The 20,306-nt window shown below is 42.8% G+C and overlaps 1 protein-coding gene across 1 annotated transcript in view; it reads right to left on the bottom strand.

The window, feature by feature from the left end:
• The window catches only part of SEC16B (SEC16 homolog B, endoplasmic reticulum export factor), a 269,950-nt gene extending 257,708 nt beyond the window's left edge, over nt 1-12,242 (bottom strand). The window contains exons 1-3 of the mRNA XM_040360362.1: nt 12,158-12,242; nt 9,454-9,618; nt 878-1,203 (exon numbers count right to left, since the gene is read on the bottom strand). Coding sequence (XP_040216296.1) covers nt 878-1,170 — 293 coding nt within the window. The 5' untranslated portion in view covers nt 1,171-1,203; nt 9,454-9,618; nt 12,158-12,242. The remainder of the gene's footprint in view (nt 1-877; nt 1,204-9,453; nt 9,619-12,157) is intronic.
• Nucleotides 12,243-20,306: the final 8,064 nt, after the last annotated feature.

Genomic DNA, 20,306 nt, shown 5'->3' with positions numbered 1-20,306 from the left:
AGTGTGAAAGGGCTCCTAAAGCACTCAGGCTTTCACATTGCAGATGAGGCTTCTTTCAGACGCTTTACAGGCGCTTTTTTTGGTGCTAAAGCGCCTGAAAAACACTCCAGTAAGAAAGGGATCTAAAACGGAACTAAACCCTCATATTCTTTTCAGCCAAAGGAAGCTTTTACCTTAGCATCTGTTTGATCTTAAACTGCCATAATGCCGAACGTGTGATCAGTTATTACAGCAGCCATTTGATGGTTTGACATGTAACTCTTTTTTGAAACTGTTAAATTGATTTAGTTCCACGTTAACATGCATTGTGGACAATCCATTGGAAGATTAAAGGGGAGCTCCACCCAAAAGGGGAAGCTCCACTAGTCTGCCTCCACTGCCACATGTGGCACCTTTTGGGGGGAGAGAGGAGCGTGTACCTTGTTTTGACAGGTAGCCTCTCCAACTTCTGGCTCAGTTTGCCACAGCGAAGTAAGCCAGAAGTCCGGCACCCCCTTCTTCCCCCCCACAGCTAGCCCATTCACAAAGCGAATCGCCAACACCCAAAAGCTGATTCAAGAATCGGCTGGGGTGAGGACACTGCTGGATGCGTGGACGGGTAAGTGCCCTAATAGTAAAAGCCGGCTGCTACTGTTTTTTTGGGGGGGCCTGGAACTCCTCTTTAATGTATTGAGCTAAAGGGACAATAAACATAGCATATTAAATTACGAACCTTCACCAATATGCATAAACAGAATTTAGGTGATTGTATGGTTACTGCACTTTGAAAGTTCTCATTACTCTTTGCTTAAACTCATTATTTGTTGTTATTAGTTATTAGTTGTTATTGGTCTATGTCTTTATGTTTGTATTGTCATATTCTTTAAGAAGCTTTTACCTGGACAAAGGCCGATATGGCTCTCTTCTGTCACTCTTCTCATAAATTTCTGCCCTTGATGCTGGGCGCCTAGTCTCTACATGCCTTGGCACGTTAGCAGGATATCGGGAATGATAGTCCATCCATGGACCATGCCATGCTTGATTACCACCTTGCATGGGATACTGTTGATAATATCCATAGTCGCTAGTCCTGTAAGGATGCAGAGAAGGAGGGGGGTACATCCCTCTCCACTGGGGCATTCCAGCAGCTGGTCTGCTCTGGTTAATCCAAGGAGGAGCACCATGATCCATTGCACTCAAGGAATGCCACCCAGAGAGTTACACCTTTAGAAAATACAAAAATAGAAAACTTTACCAATACTCCCTATAATAATTCAACACTTAAAAGTCCAATAAACAAAAAAGTGGAATTTTTGTATGTCTTCATGCTTTATTATCAGTATAAAAAATACATTTAGATTTCCATTGTTAAAGCGGAGTTCCGGCCACAATTTCACTTTTTAAATATAAATACCCCTGTAATACACAAGCTGAATGTATTCTAGTAAATTAGTCTGTAAACTAAGGTCCGTTTTGTTAGGTTGTTACAGCATTTAGACACTTTATAAAATAAAAATTTACTGGGGCCATCTTAAGTGTGGGCATCATGAAGCCAGACTGTATGACTTCCTGGATTTCAGCCTTGCAAATCTCGCACATGCTCAGTGCTGCACAAGCAGTGTCAGATCAGGTTTCAGCACCTGTGCTGTCCAAGTCACATGATTCTTTGAGACTGGGGAATGCACAGACTCATGGAAAGTTACACCCACTACATTCCCAGGAGTCTGTGCAGTGTAGGTTAGGAAGCATTAAGCACCTAGGTGCAGGAAGTGGGAAGATTAACTATTCTGCCTAGCAACAACACTTTGAAGGCATCTAAAAAAAAAAAAAAAAAAATTCGTAAAGGACTAATGAAATTTTTTTAAAACTACTGATGTAATGTTATATTTATGGGTGGAACTCCACTTTAACCAAAAAAAAACAAAGATGACAAAATCAAATGATTAGTTATTATCAATCAAAAAGAATAAGGCAATTTGAGATAAACAGTCTTTTTTGGATCGAGGAACCTTGAGAATTATCTCTACCGTATCTCTATCAAGTATTTTATGTTTTTTAAACTGAACTCCAGGCAAGCTTGTAAATAAACATTACATATTTGGGAGCTGCTTTACCTATCAAAGGATTTGCACCTCTGTGCATTCAGTCCTGAGATTTAAACAGTCATTCGAGACAACTCGCCAATTTCTTTTTGAGTTTTGTAGGATAAATACATGGATTGGATGTCCCCTCTTCACCCTCAGCCTGCAGACTGGATAGTTAAAGGGCAGCAAGGACCTGTTATGGTCATCATTTTGCCTTCCTTGTCAGCACACTCGCATACAGCACATTTGATCCCCCCCAGTCTTTCCTCTCCTATTCTGAGCTCTGCTATACAGGGGATTACGATAAGCTAAAATCAAGTAAAATGTAGGTAGTATTAGTAAATTTTTTGTATTATAAAAAAAAAAAAAAAACTTTAAAGCCCAACTCTGGGTGGCAGAAAAATTTACCCTTGCAGAGGGCCCTCAACACTGCAAGGGTTAAATTCTCATTTAGTCTAGGGCAGGGGTAGGGAACCTGGGGCCCTCCAGCTGTTGCAGAACTACAAGTCACAGCATGCCTCTGGGAGTAATTGTAACTGCCAGCCTTGCAATGCCTCATGAGAAATGTAGCTCCACAACAGCTGGAGGGCACCAGTTTGCCTACCCCTGGTCTAGGGGTATGGGAAAAAGCTGTAATATGTACCTTATTTCTAACTCTCATGCTGCGTACACACAATCATTTTTCGGGTTGTAAAAAACAACGTTTTTCAGGCTCTAGAAAAAACAAAGTTTCTTTCAACTTGATTAAAACGGTCTTGCCTACACATGATCGTGAAAAAAAAATGCTCTAGCAAAGCGTGGTGACGTACAACACGTACAATGGCACTAAAAAGGGGGAGTTCCATGCGGATGACGCCACCCTTTGGGCTGCTTTAGCTGATTCCATGTTAGTAAAAGATGATTCGCGCTTTTCTGTCTGTTACAGCGTGATGAATGTGCTTACTCCATTACGAACGGTAGTTTTACCAGAACGAGCGCTCCCATCTCATAACTTGCTTCTGAGCATGCGTGGATTTTTCACGTCGTTAAAGCCCACACACGACCATTTTATACAACCCGAAAAATGACAACGTTAAAAACGTTGTGAAAAAATAGAGCATGTTTGAATTTTTTTTTGCCCGTTTTTCAGAACCCGAAAAATGCTCTGAGGGCCACACACAATCGTTTTTAATGACATGAGTTGTGTGATCATTACCACACAGTGCTACAAGGATGTCCGAGCCCAGAGTGTCAGGTGGGATGGACGGTTTACCAGGTCATGGCCATGCAGATGAGCAGGTAATTCTCATCACGTCCCCTAGGTGGCCGTGCTACACATAGTTACATAGTGGGTGAGGTTGAAAAGTCCATTAAGTCCAACCTGTGTGTGCTTTTATGTCAATAAGGTCTTTCTCTTGTTCTAGAGCAGGGATATGCAATGAGCGGACCTCCAGCTGTTGCAAAACTACAAGTCCCATCATGCCCCTGCCTCTGGGTGCCATGCTTGTGGCTGTCTGAGTCTTGCTATGCCTCATGGGACTTGTAGTTCTGCAACAACTGGATATCTGCTAATTTTATATCCCTGTTCTAGAGTCTCACATGTGAAATGGGCCATTCTTTTTTATGCAGAGGCTGACTGGATCAATATTAATTTTTTTTAAATTTGTATTCTTATCCTTTAAAACTCATTTACATACTTATGTATGTTTCCTAGTGTAACGGAATGACCCGTGACACCCAGAGACTTTTGAAGGATGGGGGGTACTCCTGTGCCAGCGTCACTAATGACTCTTGGGTCTAGGGTCACCCTGTGCCCCTTTTGGGCATAGGGTGACTGATAAATGGTAATTCATGTTTTGCAGGAGATCTGGACATATTACAGGTGATTTCATGCTGACCCACAACAGGTCAATAGGCTCCTGAAAGACATTCCATTGTCCATTGTGTGATGCTAATACGGTGTTGTGTCTATTGTACTGATTAAGTCTGAAAGGTCAGATGTCTCCTTTCAGGGGTAGGGAATTAGCATGTCAATTATGTTTAGTAAAGGAATGCGTTTTGTGAATAGCAGGTGAGAGTCATAACGTCTGACTTCGCAGGTGTAGTAATAAGGTCATGTTAATTATGCCGAAAAATCTGAGGGATGTGTATTGGAGACTTGTTAGCCCCCATTGTGTGATGTGTGGGTGGAGTGTGTCTTTGTCCCTGTGATTGACTGTAACATGCCTGTACTGCATAAAAAGCTGAGAGTGTACCATTAAAGATTCATTCATACATTTTGAAACCAGAGAACAGAGCGTATGTCTCGTTTATTCTGGGGAAACCCATATGGATCGTGTCTGCTGTATTGTCCGACTGTCGGATAAACTGTCGTGGAGCGATGGAATGGGCATATCGTAAACGGTGGTGACCGTTACACCTAGTTTCCTAGATTAAAAAAAAAAATCTAATATTTGTTTTTTCGTGCTTTACAGTTTTACATTTAGGGCCCTTTCACATGTCCTCTAATTCAGTGTTTGTCAACCAGAGGGTCATAGCCCGGTACTTGACCACAGCCTTCCTGTGGCCGAGCCTTGGTTTTCCCTGCTGGGGCAGAGTTGTGGGGGTCCTTCTGGCCAGCTCTGGCTGTCCTGGGTGCCTGACAGTCCCACAGCAAAGTGATGTACACTGAACTGGCGGGAGGAAGACTTGCTGCTTTGCCTTTGCTCCAGGGGCCAGCAGGGGTACACATCATGGATCTTGGTATTATGGAGGATGCTGCTAATTCCTGCAAGCCCAAGCCTATGACACTGCAGTGGAGCCCCATTTGGGGACTGGTGTCCCATCTGGAGCATGAGGAGCTTGTTGATCAGCACGTAAAAATACACAGAAGTCTCTTTTATGCTATAAAACACATCCAATAAAAAAATTATAAAAATAGAATTTCTTCATAAATATAGGCCAATATGTAATCTGCTGCATATTTTTGGTAAAAAAAATCCATTAAGCATATATTGATTGGTTTGCGTAAAAGTTATAACATCTACAAACAGTTCTCTGTCTGCCTGATGTTCGGAAAGTGCCAGCGGACATCGGGTACCGTGTCGGATCACGTGTGTGTATGTGTGTGTGTGTGTGTGTATATATATATATATATATATATATATATATATATATATATATATATATACATATATATACACACAGTACGCATACCTCCCAACTTGTTGAGATGGGAATGAGGGACACCTATCGGCAAAAGTATGTAGGCATAGGACACACCCCTTGCCACACCCCCTTAAAGGGGAATTGTAAAAAATAACAGATTGCTTCAACTCACAAGTGCTTTTTTTTACCACTACTATTACTTTATAATGGCCTTTGAAATTTACAAATGCAGCAATTTAAAAATCAGATAAAAGGTTTAGTGCTGAAGAAAAACTTTTTGATAGATAAAAAGTGCATTTTATATACAACTATATAGATCAGACAAAAATGAGGGACACATGAGGAAGAAAGAGGGACAGAGGGGCGTTGCTCCAAAACAGGAACAGTCCCTCGAAATCAGGGACAGTTGGGAGTTATAAGCATGTGATCCGGTGCACAGGTGCCGCCCTGTAGCATTATTTTTTGCGCTATTAACAAAAAAAGCTAAAAACAATTTTGAAAAAAAAATATATTTTTTGCTTCTTGCTATAATAAATATTCCCCATAAAAATGTAAAAAAAAAAACAAATGTCTTCATCAGTTTAGGCTGATATGTATTCTGCTACATATTTTTGATTAAAAAAAATGCAATAAGCGTACATTGATTGGTTTGTGCAAAATGTATGGCCACTGATCAGCGATTTTTAGCAGGACTGCGACATTGCGGCGGACAGAACGGACACTTTTTTGGAACCAGTGATATTTATACAGCGATCAGTGCTAAAAAAAAAAATGCACTGATTACTATATAAATGACACTGGCAGGGAAGGGGTTAACACTAGGGGGCGATGAAGGTATTAAGGGTGTCCTGGGGAGGTGTTTCTAACTGTGAGGGGAGTGGATTGATTGGGAGTACAGAGAGATCGCTGTTCCTAATCAGTAGGAACCGACAATCTCTCTCTACTTCCCTGTCAGAACGGGGAGCTGCTTTGTTTACACCGGCAGACCCCTATTTTGGCTCTCTGTGGAGCGATCGCAGGTGGCTGCCGACCATGCAGATGGGCTCTGTCACGGCCCACTGTATCTATTAAACAAAGCGCTATACCGGTACGGCGATAGAGTCGCCCTGCCACAGTGGTTACTATACACTTATTGTTGTTGTTTTTTTTTTTTAGCAAAGACATGTAGCAGAATACATTTTTGCCTAAATTTATGAAGAAATTAGATTTTTATTGGTTATGTTTTATAACAGAAAGTAAAAAATATAGGGCTAGATTCAGATAGAATCGTCTATCTATCCGCCCGGCGTAACGTATCTCAGATACGTTACGCCGCCGTAATTTAGGGCGCAAGTTCTGTATTCAGAAACAACTTGCGCCCTTACTTACGGCGGCGTAACGTATCTGTGTCGGCGTAAGCCCACCTAATTCAAAAGTGGATGATGTGGGCGTGTTTTATGTATATTAACTGTGACCCTGCGTATTTGACGTTTTTTACGAACGGCGCATGCCAGTGTGCATGCTCGAAATTCCGCCGCAAAACGTCATTGCTTTCGACGTGAACGTAAATTACGTCCAGCCCTATTCGCGAACGACTTACACAAACAACGTAAAATTTTCAAAACTCGACACGGGAACGACGGCCATACTTAATATAGGATAAGCCTCATATAGCAGGGGTAACTATATGCCGAAAAAAGCCTAACGTAATCGACGTAAAAAAATGCGCCGGCCGGACATACGTTTCTGAATCGGCGTATCTAGCTCATTTGCATATTCCTCGCGTAAATATACGGAAGCGCCACCTAGCGGCCAGCGTAAATATGCAGCCTAAGATACGACGGTGTAAAACACTTACGCCGGTCGTATCTTAGGGAAATCTATGCGTAACTGATTCTATGAATCAGGCGCATAGATACGACCCCGCACACTCAGAGATACGACGGCGTATCTGGAGATACGCCATCGTATCTTCTCTCTGAATCTACCCCATAGTGGGTTTTTTTCACAGTTTTTTCATTTATATAATAAACCCAGTGGTGATCAAATACCACCAAATTAAATCTCTATTTGTGTGAAAAATATTATATAAATTTAATTTGTGTACAGCGTTGCATGATCGTGCAATTTAATTAATATAATAAACCCAGTGGTGATCAAATACCACCAAATAAAATCTCTATTTGTGTGAAAAATATGCCCGCCCAATTACCAGTTAAAGTGGTTGTAAACCCATACAGACCACTTTAACCTACAGGTAAGCCTAGATTAGGGTTTACCTGTAGGTGCAACAAATATCTCCTAAACCTACATGGTTTAGGAGATATTTGCAGAAAAGACTGCACCGATGTCTACGGCGCATGCACGCTGTAGACAACGGCGCAGGCGCACAGAGCGTGCCTTTAGTGAGGGTGATCGTGCCAATTGCAGCGCTGAAGCTGCGATACCCGGAAGTAACTTGGATATCAATGGAGGCGGTGGCAGAGGTGAGGAACGAGAGTCGCTTCGGGGGCTTCGATCTCAGGTAAGTCATTCGTAATGAGCTAGTATGCTCATAATAGCTCATTATGCCTTTTTTTTTTTAAATAAATACTTTAGAGGGTTTACTTCCTCTTTAACCCCTTCCTTACCGGGCCATTATAAAATGACGCCGTCAGGAACCCTTCCTCATATGACGTCATATGACGTATTTTCTTCCCGGCAATCTAGGGCACGCGCGTCCTGTCAGAGGTGAGAAGACCGATGTGTGTTCCCAGTAAAGAGGAACACACATTGGTCTCCTCCCCTTGTGAGTCCCCCTCCCCCTACAGTAAGAATCACTCCCAGGGAACATATTAACCCCTTCAGCGCCCCCTAGTGTTAACCCTTTCCCTGCCAGTCACATTTACACAGTAACAGTGCAGTTTTATAGCACTAATCGCTGTATAAATGTGAATGGTCCCAAAAACGTGTCAAAAGTGTCCGATATGTCCGCGCAATGTCACGGTCACAATAAAAAAATCGCAGATCGCCGCCATTATTAGTAAAAAAAAAAATAATAATAAAAATTCCATAAATCTATCCCCTATTTTGTAGACGCTATAATTTTTGCGCAAACCAATCAATTATTGCGATTTTTTTAACAAAAATATGTAGAAGAATACATATCAGTCTAAACTGAGGAAAAATTATTATTATTTTTTTTTAAATGTGATATTTATTAAAGCAAAAAGTAAAAAAGATTGTTTTTTTTTAAATTGTTGCTCTTCTTTTGTTTATAGCGCAAAAAATAAAAACCGCAGAGGTGATCAAATACCACCAAACGAAAGCTCTATTTGTGGGGGGGAAAAAACATAAAGATTTCATTTGAGTACAGTGTTGCATGACCACGCAATTGTCATTCAAAGTGCAACAGCGCTGAAAATGAAAAATTGGTCTGGGCAGGAAGAGGGTGAAAATGGTTAAAGTGGTTAAAGTAGCACAGTGCTGAATAGCAAAAAATTATCTGGTCATGAAATGGGTAAAACCTTCGAGAAGGCAAGTGATTAAAGCTAAACCAAAACGTCCACCCCTTACCACTACCCTTACCTTTAGACCAGCCCCTAACACGAAATCACCCCTCTCTCTGCACTGATCTCTCCTAGTGCTGCCGCAAAAAGCGCACAGTTCTGGATTCACAGAGCTAAAAGCGTCTGCTTCGCATTTGTTGATCCTACAAGTTGGCATTCTATTTCCGGAGCCTCGGAGGTTGTCATTGTACATGCAATGACACTAAAAACTCTGTCATTATCCCTTTCCGTGACAATAGTGACAACGTACAATGCACATTTCATATTTGCCTTAGGCTCCACATTTTGTTTAGACATCCCCGCTACAAGTTCTGACAAATAAATTGGCAAAGTCATTTAATTTACAGAGCAACCATCGTTTTCAAAAAGAAAACCAATTTTTGTTGCGTTAAATCATATTCAAGGCTGCACAGCCAGTCTATTCACTAGAAGCCTCTCGTTCATGAAGTGCATCGGCAAGTTTAATTGTTCCTGCTGAATTGATGGGTTGCAATTTCACGGTTATTAGTTCTGTCCAGTGCCCACTAAATGCCAGCCTCCACCTGTTAGCAACAGGTGCACTTTACCTTGTGTTACTGGATCAAATAACTTCTCCAAGCACAGTTCCTTCTTAACTCCGTATGGAAGGCTTTAAAAGTGGCGTGTGAAGAAATGAAAGTCCTATAAAACCATAACCTACGTATATAGAACGGCAGTATATATATATATATATATATATATGACATGAGAGAGCTCACCTGTGTCTGTCACAGAAGAGAGAAACAGAGATTCCTCATAAGGTATGCTAAAGTCCATGTGCCACATGAACCAGAGGTTTATGCTTCAGCTTCAAACGCCCCTACACAGCCAGCAAATATAGCGGGGTCAAGGTACATCGGCATGATGACAACTCTGGCGTGTATCTGAAAAAAAAAAACAGTGAATGAACTGAAACTGACCTTTTCATGGGAAAACTTTCTGGGCTAATCCAATGAAATAACATGTTTGGGCTGCTTTCATGCTGAGCAGCGCTCGGCGTCGGCGGGAAAGCGTCATTTTTTGCTCTGCTTTAATGTCGTTTTTGTGGCACTTTTCGGCCGCTAGCGCGGTGCTTTTAACCCCCGCTAGCAGGCGAAAAAGGGTTAAAACCGCTCGCAAATCGCTTTACTGGCAGTTCGGCGGTGCTGCCTTTTGATTTCAATGGGCAGGGGCGCTTTAGGAGCGTAAGTATACACCGATCCTACAGCGCTGCAAAGATGCAGCTAGCAAGACTTTTTTTACTGTCCTGCCAGAGCAAGGGCGCAAGGGTGCCGCCCCCTCTCTATGACCACCCCTCTCTATGACCAATGGATAGATTCATGCTGGCGTCATATGACGTCCAGCAAGATTAGCCGCAATTGCGCGCCTGTGGGGGCGCACAGCGCGGTGATCGGTGGTGTGGTGTGTCAGTCTTCAATGCAAGTAAAGAACCAATGACTTAGGCCGCGTACACACGGTCGGACCAAACCGATGTGACTGGTCCGTCGGACCGTTTTCATCGGTTCACCTCTGAGGTGCCCGTACGGCCTCATATGCGTACACACCGTCAGTCCAAAATCCGATCGGGTCAGAACGCGGTGACGTCAAACACACGACGTGCTGAATAAAACGAAGTTCAATACTTCCAAGCATGCGTCGACTTGATTCTGAGCATGCGCGGGTTTTGAACCGATGCTTTTCTGTACTAACCATCGGTTTGGTCCGATGGGGCAGCGGTCCATCGGTTCGGTTTTGAAGCATGTTTTAAAATTTTGGAAAACAGACCGATGGGCTATACACACGGTCGGTTTGGTCCGATGAAACTGAACTTCGGTTCATTCTCATCGGTTCGGTCCGACCGTGTGTACGGGGCCTTAGTCTCTTTACCACGTGATCAGCTGTTTCCAATCACAGCTGATCACAGTGTAAACAGGAAAAGCTGTATGTCGGCTTTACCTCCACTCGCACTGACAGGCGCGAATAGAGGAGAGCCGATCGGCTGCTCTCCTGACGGGGGGGAGGGGGGTCTGCGCAGATAATCAGCACATTGATTATCAGTGAAGACCCATCGAGGATGCCCACCCATGACCACCAGGGATAGCCACCCATGGCTACCAGGTATATCCACTTATAACCACCAGGGATGCCTGCCAGGTAAGCCCACTAGAGCCCACCAGGGATGCCAATCAGTGCCCATTAGGGATGGCACTCTGTGCCCATCAGTGATAGCTGGCAGTGTCTCCTGATCAGTGCTGTCTATCAGTGCCATCCATCAGTGTCCATCAGTGCCTATCAGTGCCGCCTATCAGTGCTGCATATAAGTGCCTCATCATCAGTGCCAATGAGTACTGCCTCATCAGTGCCCATCAGTGAAGGAGAAAAACTACTTATTTACAAAGTTTTGTAACAGAAATGAAGAAAAACTTATTTTCTGTCTTTTTTATTCGTAGCACAAAAAATAAAAACCCTGGTGGTGATCCAATACAACCACAAGAAAGCTCTATTTGTGGGAAAAAAATTATGAAAATTTTGTTTGGGTACAGCGTCGCATGACCGCGCAATGTCATTCAAATTGTGACAGCGCTGAAACCTGAAAATTGGACTGGGCAGGAAGGGGGATGTGCCCTGTATTGAAGTGGTTAATATGCATTTTATCGCACAATTTTTTTTTTTTGGTCTGGCCAATAAAGGCAGATTTTTTGCAGTGACATCATCATTGTGGACGCTAGAAGAATCTACACTATTTTCATGCACTCCTCCAAAAAGCGCACGGCGCACCTCTACTCACGTCTCGATCTAAGGTACCACTCACATTATATGCAGTCACCTGTGTGTTCTGCATGAGAAAACGCAGGTAACTGAAATGACGCACAGAAAACCATCGTTGTCATGTTCACACCAGAAGGCTGTGCGACTTTATGCAACATGTTTGCATAATATTGCATCGCAACAGACAGAAACATGTGTAAGCGCATCAAAACGCAACGTAACGCGCCTCTCACCCACAACAGGTGAGGAAACATGCCTTTAGAAAAAAATGGATGCATAAAAACGCACGGAAATGCACCACAACGCATTTTTTTACATGCGTGGGAGTGTGAATGAGCCCTAAATGCTCCCCAATGGGCCCTCTATGTTTGTCCTGGGGGTTCTCAGGTGTCACTACTTGGGTTCAGATGAGACAAACAGTTTTTTACTAAATCAAATATCATAAACATATAACACTTCTTATTATTTACTAATAACAGTTCTATTGTCTCGTGCTTTCTATGGGAAATCTTACACCTTCCTATCTTCCCTGTGTGTGTCCATCATCAGAGATATCACTGTTCTTCCCTCTATCTCACCGATATCACAGCGACGCCACAGCTGCACCACTGTGTGAACGCTGGGGGGCAGTCTCGCACACGTCCCCGGTCATCACGCAGCTGAGACAATACTCACAGCATCAGTCACCAGGTAACTGTTATCAGCACAGCGCCGCTCCCTCCTCCGCCGGACACCTCCGTGCCACGTCATCAGCAGGAACCTTTCACCGCCCGCCTTTAATTCCGCACGGACGCGATTCTTAGTTGCACTTTGGAGGCTTTGAGGCTCCATATTGGGAAGGTCACAAAACTGATGATGGATTCAGTGATAATTCCAAGCTGTGTGTTTTATTACAGATCAATATGGTAAACAATGACAGTGACTGTTTAAAGAGCACATGTCATCAAACCTTTAACCACTTCAGCCCCAGAGCATTTTCATTTTTTGCGATACGGCACATCGTCACTTTACTTAACAATTGCGCAGTCATGTGACGTTGTACCCAAACAAAATTAACGTCCCCTTTTTCCCACAAATAGAGCTTTCTTTTGGTGGTATTTAATCACCTCTGTGTTTTTTTTCTGCGCTATAAACAAAGAGCAACAATTTTGAAAAAAATATATATTTTTTTACTTTTTGTTATAAAAAATATCCCCCAAAAAAATATAATTTCTTCATCAGGTTTTAAAAAAATTGCAATAAGCGTATATTGATTGGTTTGCGCAAAAGTTATAGCATCTACAACATAGGGGAAAGATTTATGGCATTATATATATATATATATATATATATATATATATATATATATATATATATATATTTACTAGTAATGGCAGTGATCATTTTTAGCAGACTGCGACATTGCAGCAGACAGATCGGACACCTAACTGACATTTTTGTCACTTTTTAGGGAACCAGTGACATTATTACAGTAACCGGTGCTAAAAATATACACTGACATTGTACTAATGACATTGGCAGGGAAGGGGTTAACATCCGGGGCGATCAAGGGGTTAAATGTGTTCCTTCGTAAGTTCTAACTGTATGGGGGATGGGCATCGCAGAAAGACAGGGTCTGTGTGATCTCCCCTGTCAGGACGGAGATCTGCCTTGTTTACACGGGGAACTATTGCGTGTCCCACTGATTGGCTCCCCTACTGGCCAATGGGAGCGTGCACGTGCCCAAAAATCACTGTTTTCCAACATAGCTCCTAACTGTCCCTGATTTCGAAGGGACTGTCCCCCTATTTGGAACAATGTCCCTCTTTCCTCTTCATTTGTCCCTCATTTTGGTCTGATCTATATAGTTGTATATAAAATGCACTTTTTGTCTTTCAAACAGTGTTTCTCAGCGGTAAACCCTTAATCAAATTTCTAAATTGCTGAATTTGCAAATTTCAAAAGCAAATATAAAGGAATAGTAGTGCTAAAAAAAAAAAGCCCTTTGTGGGTTTACCTAATCTTTTTTTAGGTTAATTCTCCTTTAAGTGGGTGTGGCAAGGGACGTGCCCTATGCCTGCATGCTTTTGCTAGTAGGTTTCCCCTTCATCCCCATCTCAAAAAGTTGGGCGGTATGGCGTACAAGCCGACGTACACCTACAGCGATTTGCGGAATCGAGCCACATTGCTACAGTAATTGCGGCGGCTGGCCCTTAAAGCGGTTGTAAACCTGCATATGAATATTTTTTTTTTTTTACACCTGCAAGGCAAAAGCCATAATGAGCTAGTATGCACTGCATATTAGCTCATTATGAAATACTTACCTCGGAACGAGGTGTAGGGAACTTACCTGGTCCACGCCGAGCCGAGCTGAGCGTGTCTTCCGGGTATCGTCGCTCCATCGCTGTGATTGGCTGGAGCGGCGATGACGTCACTCCCGCGCATGCGCGTGGGAGATTTCATTCCGGCGTGCCGGCCCTTCAGCCGAGGATCCCCCCTGCGCATGCGGCTCTGCAATCAGCGGCGCATTGCGAGGGGAATATCTCCTAAACCGTACAGGTTTAGGAGATATTCTTTATACCTACAGGTAAGCCTTATTATAGGCTTACTTGTAGGCAAAAGTCAAAAATGTGGGTTTACAACCACTTTAAAGCGGGGGGTTCACCCCCAAAAAAAATTTTTAGCATTACATTCAGCCGAGTTGTCAGAATGACAATCGGCTGTTTTTTTTTTTTATTTTATCCCCGTACATACCGTATTTTCACCGCCGCTTTACTGCGCATCACAAGTTGCCGAAAGAAGCCGAAAGTCGGTGTGCAGGCGCCGTATAGAGCCGACACGTAGTCCTGCTTCTTTCGGCAACTCGTGACGCACTGTATGCGACGGTCGGAAGCCTGTCAATCAATTAGGAACGCCCAGTCCCGCAGAAGACATACCCGGAAGCGGCGGTGAAAATACGGTATGTACGGGGATAAAATAAAAAAAAACAGCCGATTGTCATTCTGACAACTTGGCTTAATGTAATGTTAAAATTTTCTTTGGGGTGAACCCCTGCTTTAATCAGTTAGTGATGATAAAGTCTGTCCTGCCCCCCTCCCCCGCCAAGTTTTTTTTTAAAGCAGCTACGAATACTGTAGCTGCTGACTTTTTATATTAGGACACTTACCTGTCCATCGATCATGCGATGTCGGCACCCCAGCCGATTTTCCGATCAGCTCTCGTGTGCTGCCACTGCCTTTCACCTTCACAGCCGGTTCTCTACTGCGCATGCATCTGAGCTCAACTTTGTTATGGAAAAGGCTGTGAATGTGATTTTTTGTTTTTTTATTTTTAAGAAATTTGCAAACGTCTTTTACGTTGTCATTATAGGGTATTGTTTGTAGAATTCTGAGGACAATAATTAAAGCGGAGTTCCGGCCACAATTTCACTTTTTAAATATAAATACCCCTGTAATACACAAGCTTAATGTATTCTAGTAAAGTTAGTCTGTAAACTAAGGTCCGTTTTGTTAGGTTGTTACAGCATTTAGACACTTTATAAAATAGAAATTGACTGGGGCCATCTTAAGTGTGGGCATCATGAAGCCAGACTGTATGACTTCCTGGATTTCAGCCTTGCACATGCTCAGTGCTTCACAAGCAGTGTCAGATCAGGTTTCAGCACCTGTGCTGTCCAAGTCACATGATTCTTTGAGACTGGGGAGTGCACAGACTCCTGGAAAGTTACACCCACTACATTCCCAGGAGTCTGTGCGGTGTAGGTTAGGAAGCATTAAGCACCTAGGTGCAGGAAGTGGGAAGATTAACTATTCTGCCTAGCAACAACACTTTGAAGGCATCTAAAAAAAAATGTTTTTTCGTAAAGGACTAATGACATTTTTTTAAAACTACTGATGTAATGTTATATTTATGGGTGGAACTCCACTTTAATTTAATACATTTGGAAAAAAGACTGTAACATAAAAAAATATGGAAAAAGTGAAGCAGTGTGAATACTTTCCGGATGTGTATATATATATATATATATATATATATATATATATATATATATATATATACATACACATATACATGTGTGTTTGAGCTTTGGGGTGCACACCCTAGTGCAATAGGCTGCACACACCTATGATAGGTTGACCAGACATCCCCGGTTTCCCAGGGACAGTACCTGGATTGAGGAAACTGTCCCCGGAGCAGATCTGTCCCCAGTTTTGTCCCCAGGTTGTATTTGAATAGCCCGGGCTATTTCAAAGACAGTCAGTGCAGATTAAAAAAATATATATCTGAATTACACACCCCCGCTCCGCCGCACCTACTAGCTTAGGGTAGGCTGAGCTCAGTTGCCTCTCTCTGCCCGTCGCCACTGGGTGCCTCACAACCTCTCAGGTCTCACTCTCTGGGCTCCGGCTACTACTGGGTGTGGAGCGGAGGAAGATCACTCTGCCAGGGAAGGCGAAGAGATAAGCAGGCAGGCAGTTTCTTGATGGATTCTGTCGAGGAAAACGGTCGTGTGTACGAGGCCTTACACTAAGGTGACCAGATTTTTTAAATGAAATCCGGGGACATATTTTTTCTTTACTAGTAATGGCAACAATCAGCGACTCTCTGCCCGTCGCCGCTCACCTCACAGCCTCTCAAATCTTACTCTTCGGGCCCCCGGCTACTACTGGATGGGGAGCGGAGGAAGATCACTCCGCCAGGGAAGGCAAGGAGATAGGCAGGTGGCTGGCCAGGATTTGAGCCAAGGCAGAAGAACATGTGAGCGAAGCTGAATGGGCATGCGCCCGAAACTGAAGAAATATTCCCTCCGCTCCGACCAGCACATGATCATCAGAAAGGGGCACAGATAATGGAAAAAATACAACACCCCTATGCTAGTAGGCACGGCGGAGCGGGGGGGGGGGGGGGTGTAATTCTAATTTTTGTATTTTAATTTTGCACTGATTGTCTTTGAAATTGCCCCTGCCCCCTATTAAATCCAATCTGGGGACAAAACCAGGGACAGACTTGGTCTGGGGACAGTGTCCTCAATCAGGGGACTGTCCCCTGAAACTGGGGATGTCTGGTCACCCTACCTTACACCCACTTGCTTGTTACTCAATGACAAGTCCAGGCTATTTTTGTTTTTGTATTTTATTTGGAACTTGGATGGGAGAAGGGATTAGTGGGATCCTCCAACCTGAACTATTCACAGTAGATAAGGACAACTCTCACTTGGCCTCATTGGATTATTTGTGGAAGCAGTCACATTGCTTTAACCATACAGCCACATGTATGGAGGAATTCAGGTCCGGATTCACGTAGAAGCGCGCATCTTTGTGCGGGCGTAACGTATCCTATTTACGTTACGCCTCCGCAACTTTTACAGGCAAGTGCAGTATTCTCAAACCAAAGTTGCGGCGGCGTAGCGTAGATAGGCCGGCGTAGGCCCGCCTAATTCAAATGTGGAAGATGTGGGCGTGTGTTATGTAAATTTAATGTGACCCCACGTAAATGACGCTTCTTACGAACGGCGCATGCGCCGTCCGTGAAAGTATCCCAGTGCACACACTCCATATTTACCCGCAAGAAGCCAATGCTTTAGACGTGAACGTAAATGACGCACAGCCCTATTCGCGAACGACTTACGCAAACAACGTAAAACGTCAAAAATTTGACGCCTCATCTACGCCTCATATAGCAGGGGTAACTTTACGCCGGGAAAAGCCTAACGTAAACGGCGTATCTGTAATGCGACGGCCGGGCGTATGTTCGTGAATTGGCGTATCTAGCTGATTTACATATTTCTAGGCGTAAATCAGCGTATACGCCCCTAGCGGCCAGCGTAAATATGCAGTTAAGATACGACAGCGTAGGAGACTTACGCTGGTCGTATCTTATACAAATTCTGCCGTATCTGATTCTTTGAATCAGGCGCCAAGATACGACGGCTCAGACTCAGAGATACGCCATCGTATCTCCTACGTGAATCTGGGCCTAAGTCTTTTTGCTCTCACTAGCAGCAGACTTGATGCACTAAATAATCTTCAGGATTCTCTCTTGCATCACCTTGACTGGCCCACGTCCACTGACTCTTCTAGCTGAAGGGGATGTCCCTCACTTGACAGGCCTCAAAGACACAGATCTGTACTCACAGTAGGCAGAATCAGATCCTTTGCTGGTGTCTCTCTTTCAGTCAGCTCTGCAGGACCACTGGGTTCAGCTTCTCCCTAACTCTTTAACTCTAGGCCCTTGGGTTATGCTTTAACCACTTAACTCCCGGACCATTTGGTTGCTAAAGGACCAGGCCCCTTTTTGCGATTGGGCACTGCGTCGCTTTAACTGACAATTGCGCAGTCGTGCGACGTGGCTCCCAAACAAAATTGACGTCCTTTTTTTCCCACAAATAGAGCTTTATTTTAATGGTATTTGATCACATCTGCGTTTTATTTTTTATTAGAGCGGCAATTTTGAAAAAAATTCAATATTTTTTACTTTTTGCTATTATAAATATAAAAAAAAAAATTTCCTCAGTTTAGGCCGATACGTATTCTTCTACATATTTCTGGTAAAAAAAATCACAATAAGCGTTTATTGATTGGTTTACGCAAAAGTTATAGCGTCTACAAAATAGGGGATAGTTTTATGGCATTTTTATTAATATTTTCATTTTTTACTAGTAATGGCGGCGATCAGCAATTTTTATCATGACTGCGGCATAATGGCGGACACATCGTACACTTTTGACACCATTTTGGGACTATTGTCATTTTTACAGCTACCAGTGCTATAAAAATGCATTGATTGCTGTAAAAATTACACTGGCAGTGAAGGGGTTAACCTGTAGGGGCGCTGAAGGGGTTAAGTGTGACCTAAAGAGTGATTCTTACTGTTAGGGGGCGTGACACGTCACTGATCATTGTTCCCTATGACAGGGAACAGACGATCACTGACAGTGCCACTAGGAAGAACGGGGAAAGGTTTGTTTACACTTACCTCTCGCCGTTCTTCAGCTCTGTGACCCGATCGCAAAACACCGGCAGCGATCGGGTCCGCGGGTCCGGTCACGGCGTTCCTGACAGGGTCGTACATTAAAGGGGACATACCTGTACGCCAATGTGCGCAGCCGTGCTATTCTGCCGACATACATCAGTGGTCGGCAAGTGGTTAAATAAAAGTTTTTATTTAAACCAAGCAAATATTTCATAACTTCTATAATCAATGATTATCCTATATTTTTATTATGAACATGCAATATAATTTTTAACCTGAAACTAAGTGGGGAAAGAAGAATTTAATTTTACTTCCTGTTTTTTTCTATTAATGTAATTAAAGGATGATAAACAAACTCCTCTCCATTGAAATAGAGTATGATCTAGGGTCACATAAATTCTCAGCAAAAATATAAGTGAAAAAAATATGTTAGAAAGTCTTTATAAATTGGCCAAACAGTTTTACAAATTAGATTGTGTTCAACTTTTTTAACCTGTGTTGAAATATGGTGGAAATGTTAGTTGAAATTGCCCAAAGCATCTTTATTAATAGTCAAAACTTTTGTAGCCGACATTTGCCATGAAAAATATTGCAGAATACCAATGCTCATGTTGTATAAATAGGTCACTGTGCTTTAGTAAATGAAAACCTATTAGTGTTTATTAGCTGTGGGGACAGGAGTGGTGGTCTACTGCCACCTGGTGCTCAAAAAGTAAAACAACATCATCTTGCTACTAGTCATTTCAAATTTTCCATGTGACTTGATTTAATGAAATACGCGGCCTTTCCCATTGAGGTTTCACTCACCTGGAAAATTGTAAATTATTTTTTTCCTTTTGTTAACATGTCAACGTTTATTCTAAAAGTAGCCCTTAAATGAAACATGAAAAAATGTATTTTTATTGCTTCCCTACAAGATTATTTCTTCTGCAGAGAAAGGTGTACACAACAGTTTGGTGTTTAATTACATTGCTTTTGTTTTAATAATAAATCTGTCGAGTAGCAGGATGTATGAGTGGAGAAGAGCGTAATGCAGCGATAGCTGATGCAAGTCTTTTGCTCATTAGAGCAAATCATTGAAGTGGCTGATTCCATAGAGAGCTTGTGGAAGCAAATTGTGATAACATACGCGTAGCAGGACTGAGTGCAATTAGCACTACAGCTGGTATGATTTATCTAATAGCGTGTCTTTGCTTTTTCAGAGTCAGTGTATTAGGTGTCTTGGTGACAACAGGTGGTGTGATAACAGAAGACAAAAATGAACTAAATAAAGAAAAAAGACTTTGCCAGGTAAGCGCTTTAAAAATGTCACCTTGCCTAACACTTCTCTGAGCACAGAGAAACACTTTCATTTGACCGCACCTTAATTGCATTAAGTGTGTCAACCATGCAGGTGTTAATGGCCAATTTGTTGACTTAAAATTAACGAGATAATTTTAACAAAAACTCAATTTAATGTGGGGAAAAGAACATGTTCTATAACTCCACTACTTTTATGTGTGAGGCCTATCAGCTCATCCAAAAAATTTTTTACATACTCTAAATAACACATGAATAGATATCTAGGGGCAGATCCACTAAAGGATTACGCCGGCGTATCTATTTATACGCCGGCGTAATTTTAAATTTCCCGCATCGTATCTTTGTTTTGTATCCACAAAACAAGATACGACGGCATCTGGGATCGATCCGACAGGCGTACGTCTTAGTACGCCGTCGGATCTTAGGCCGGGTACTCACGAACAAACATGTACGGTGAAAGCGGTCCGCCGGACCGTTTTCACCGTACATGTCTGCCAGAGGGCTTCTGTACGATGGTTGTACACACCATCGTACAGAAGTCCGCGCGTAAACAATACGCGGGGCGTGTCCG

The sequence above is a fragment of the Rana temporaria genome, chromosome 7, assembly GCF_905171775.1.
Source record: "Rana temporaria chromosome 7, aRanTem1.1, whole genome shotgun sequence".
Lineage (NCBI taxonomy): Eukaryota > Metazoa > Chordata > Amphibia > Anura > Ranidae > Rana > Rana temporaria.
Note: the sequence above shows the minus strand (reverse complement) of the source record. Positions and strands in the feature narration are given on the sequence as shown.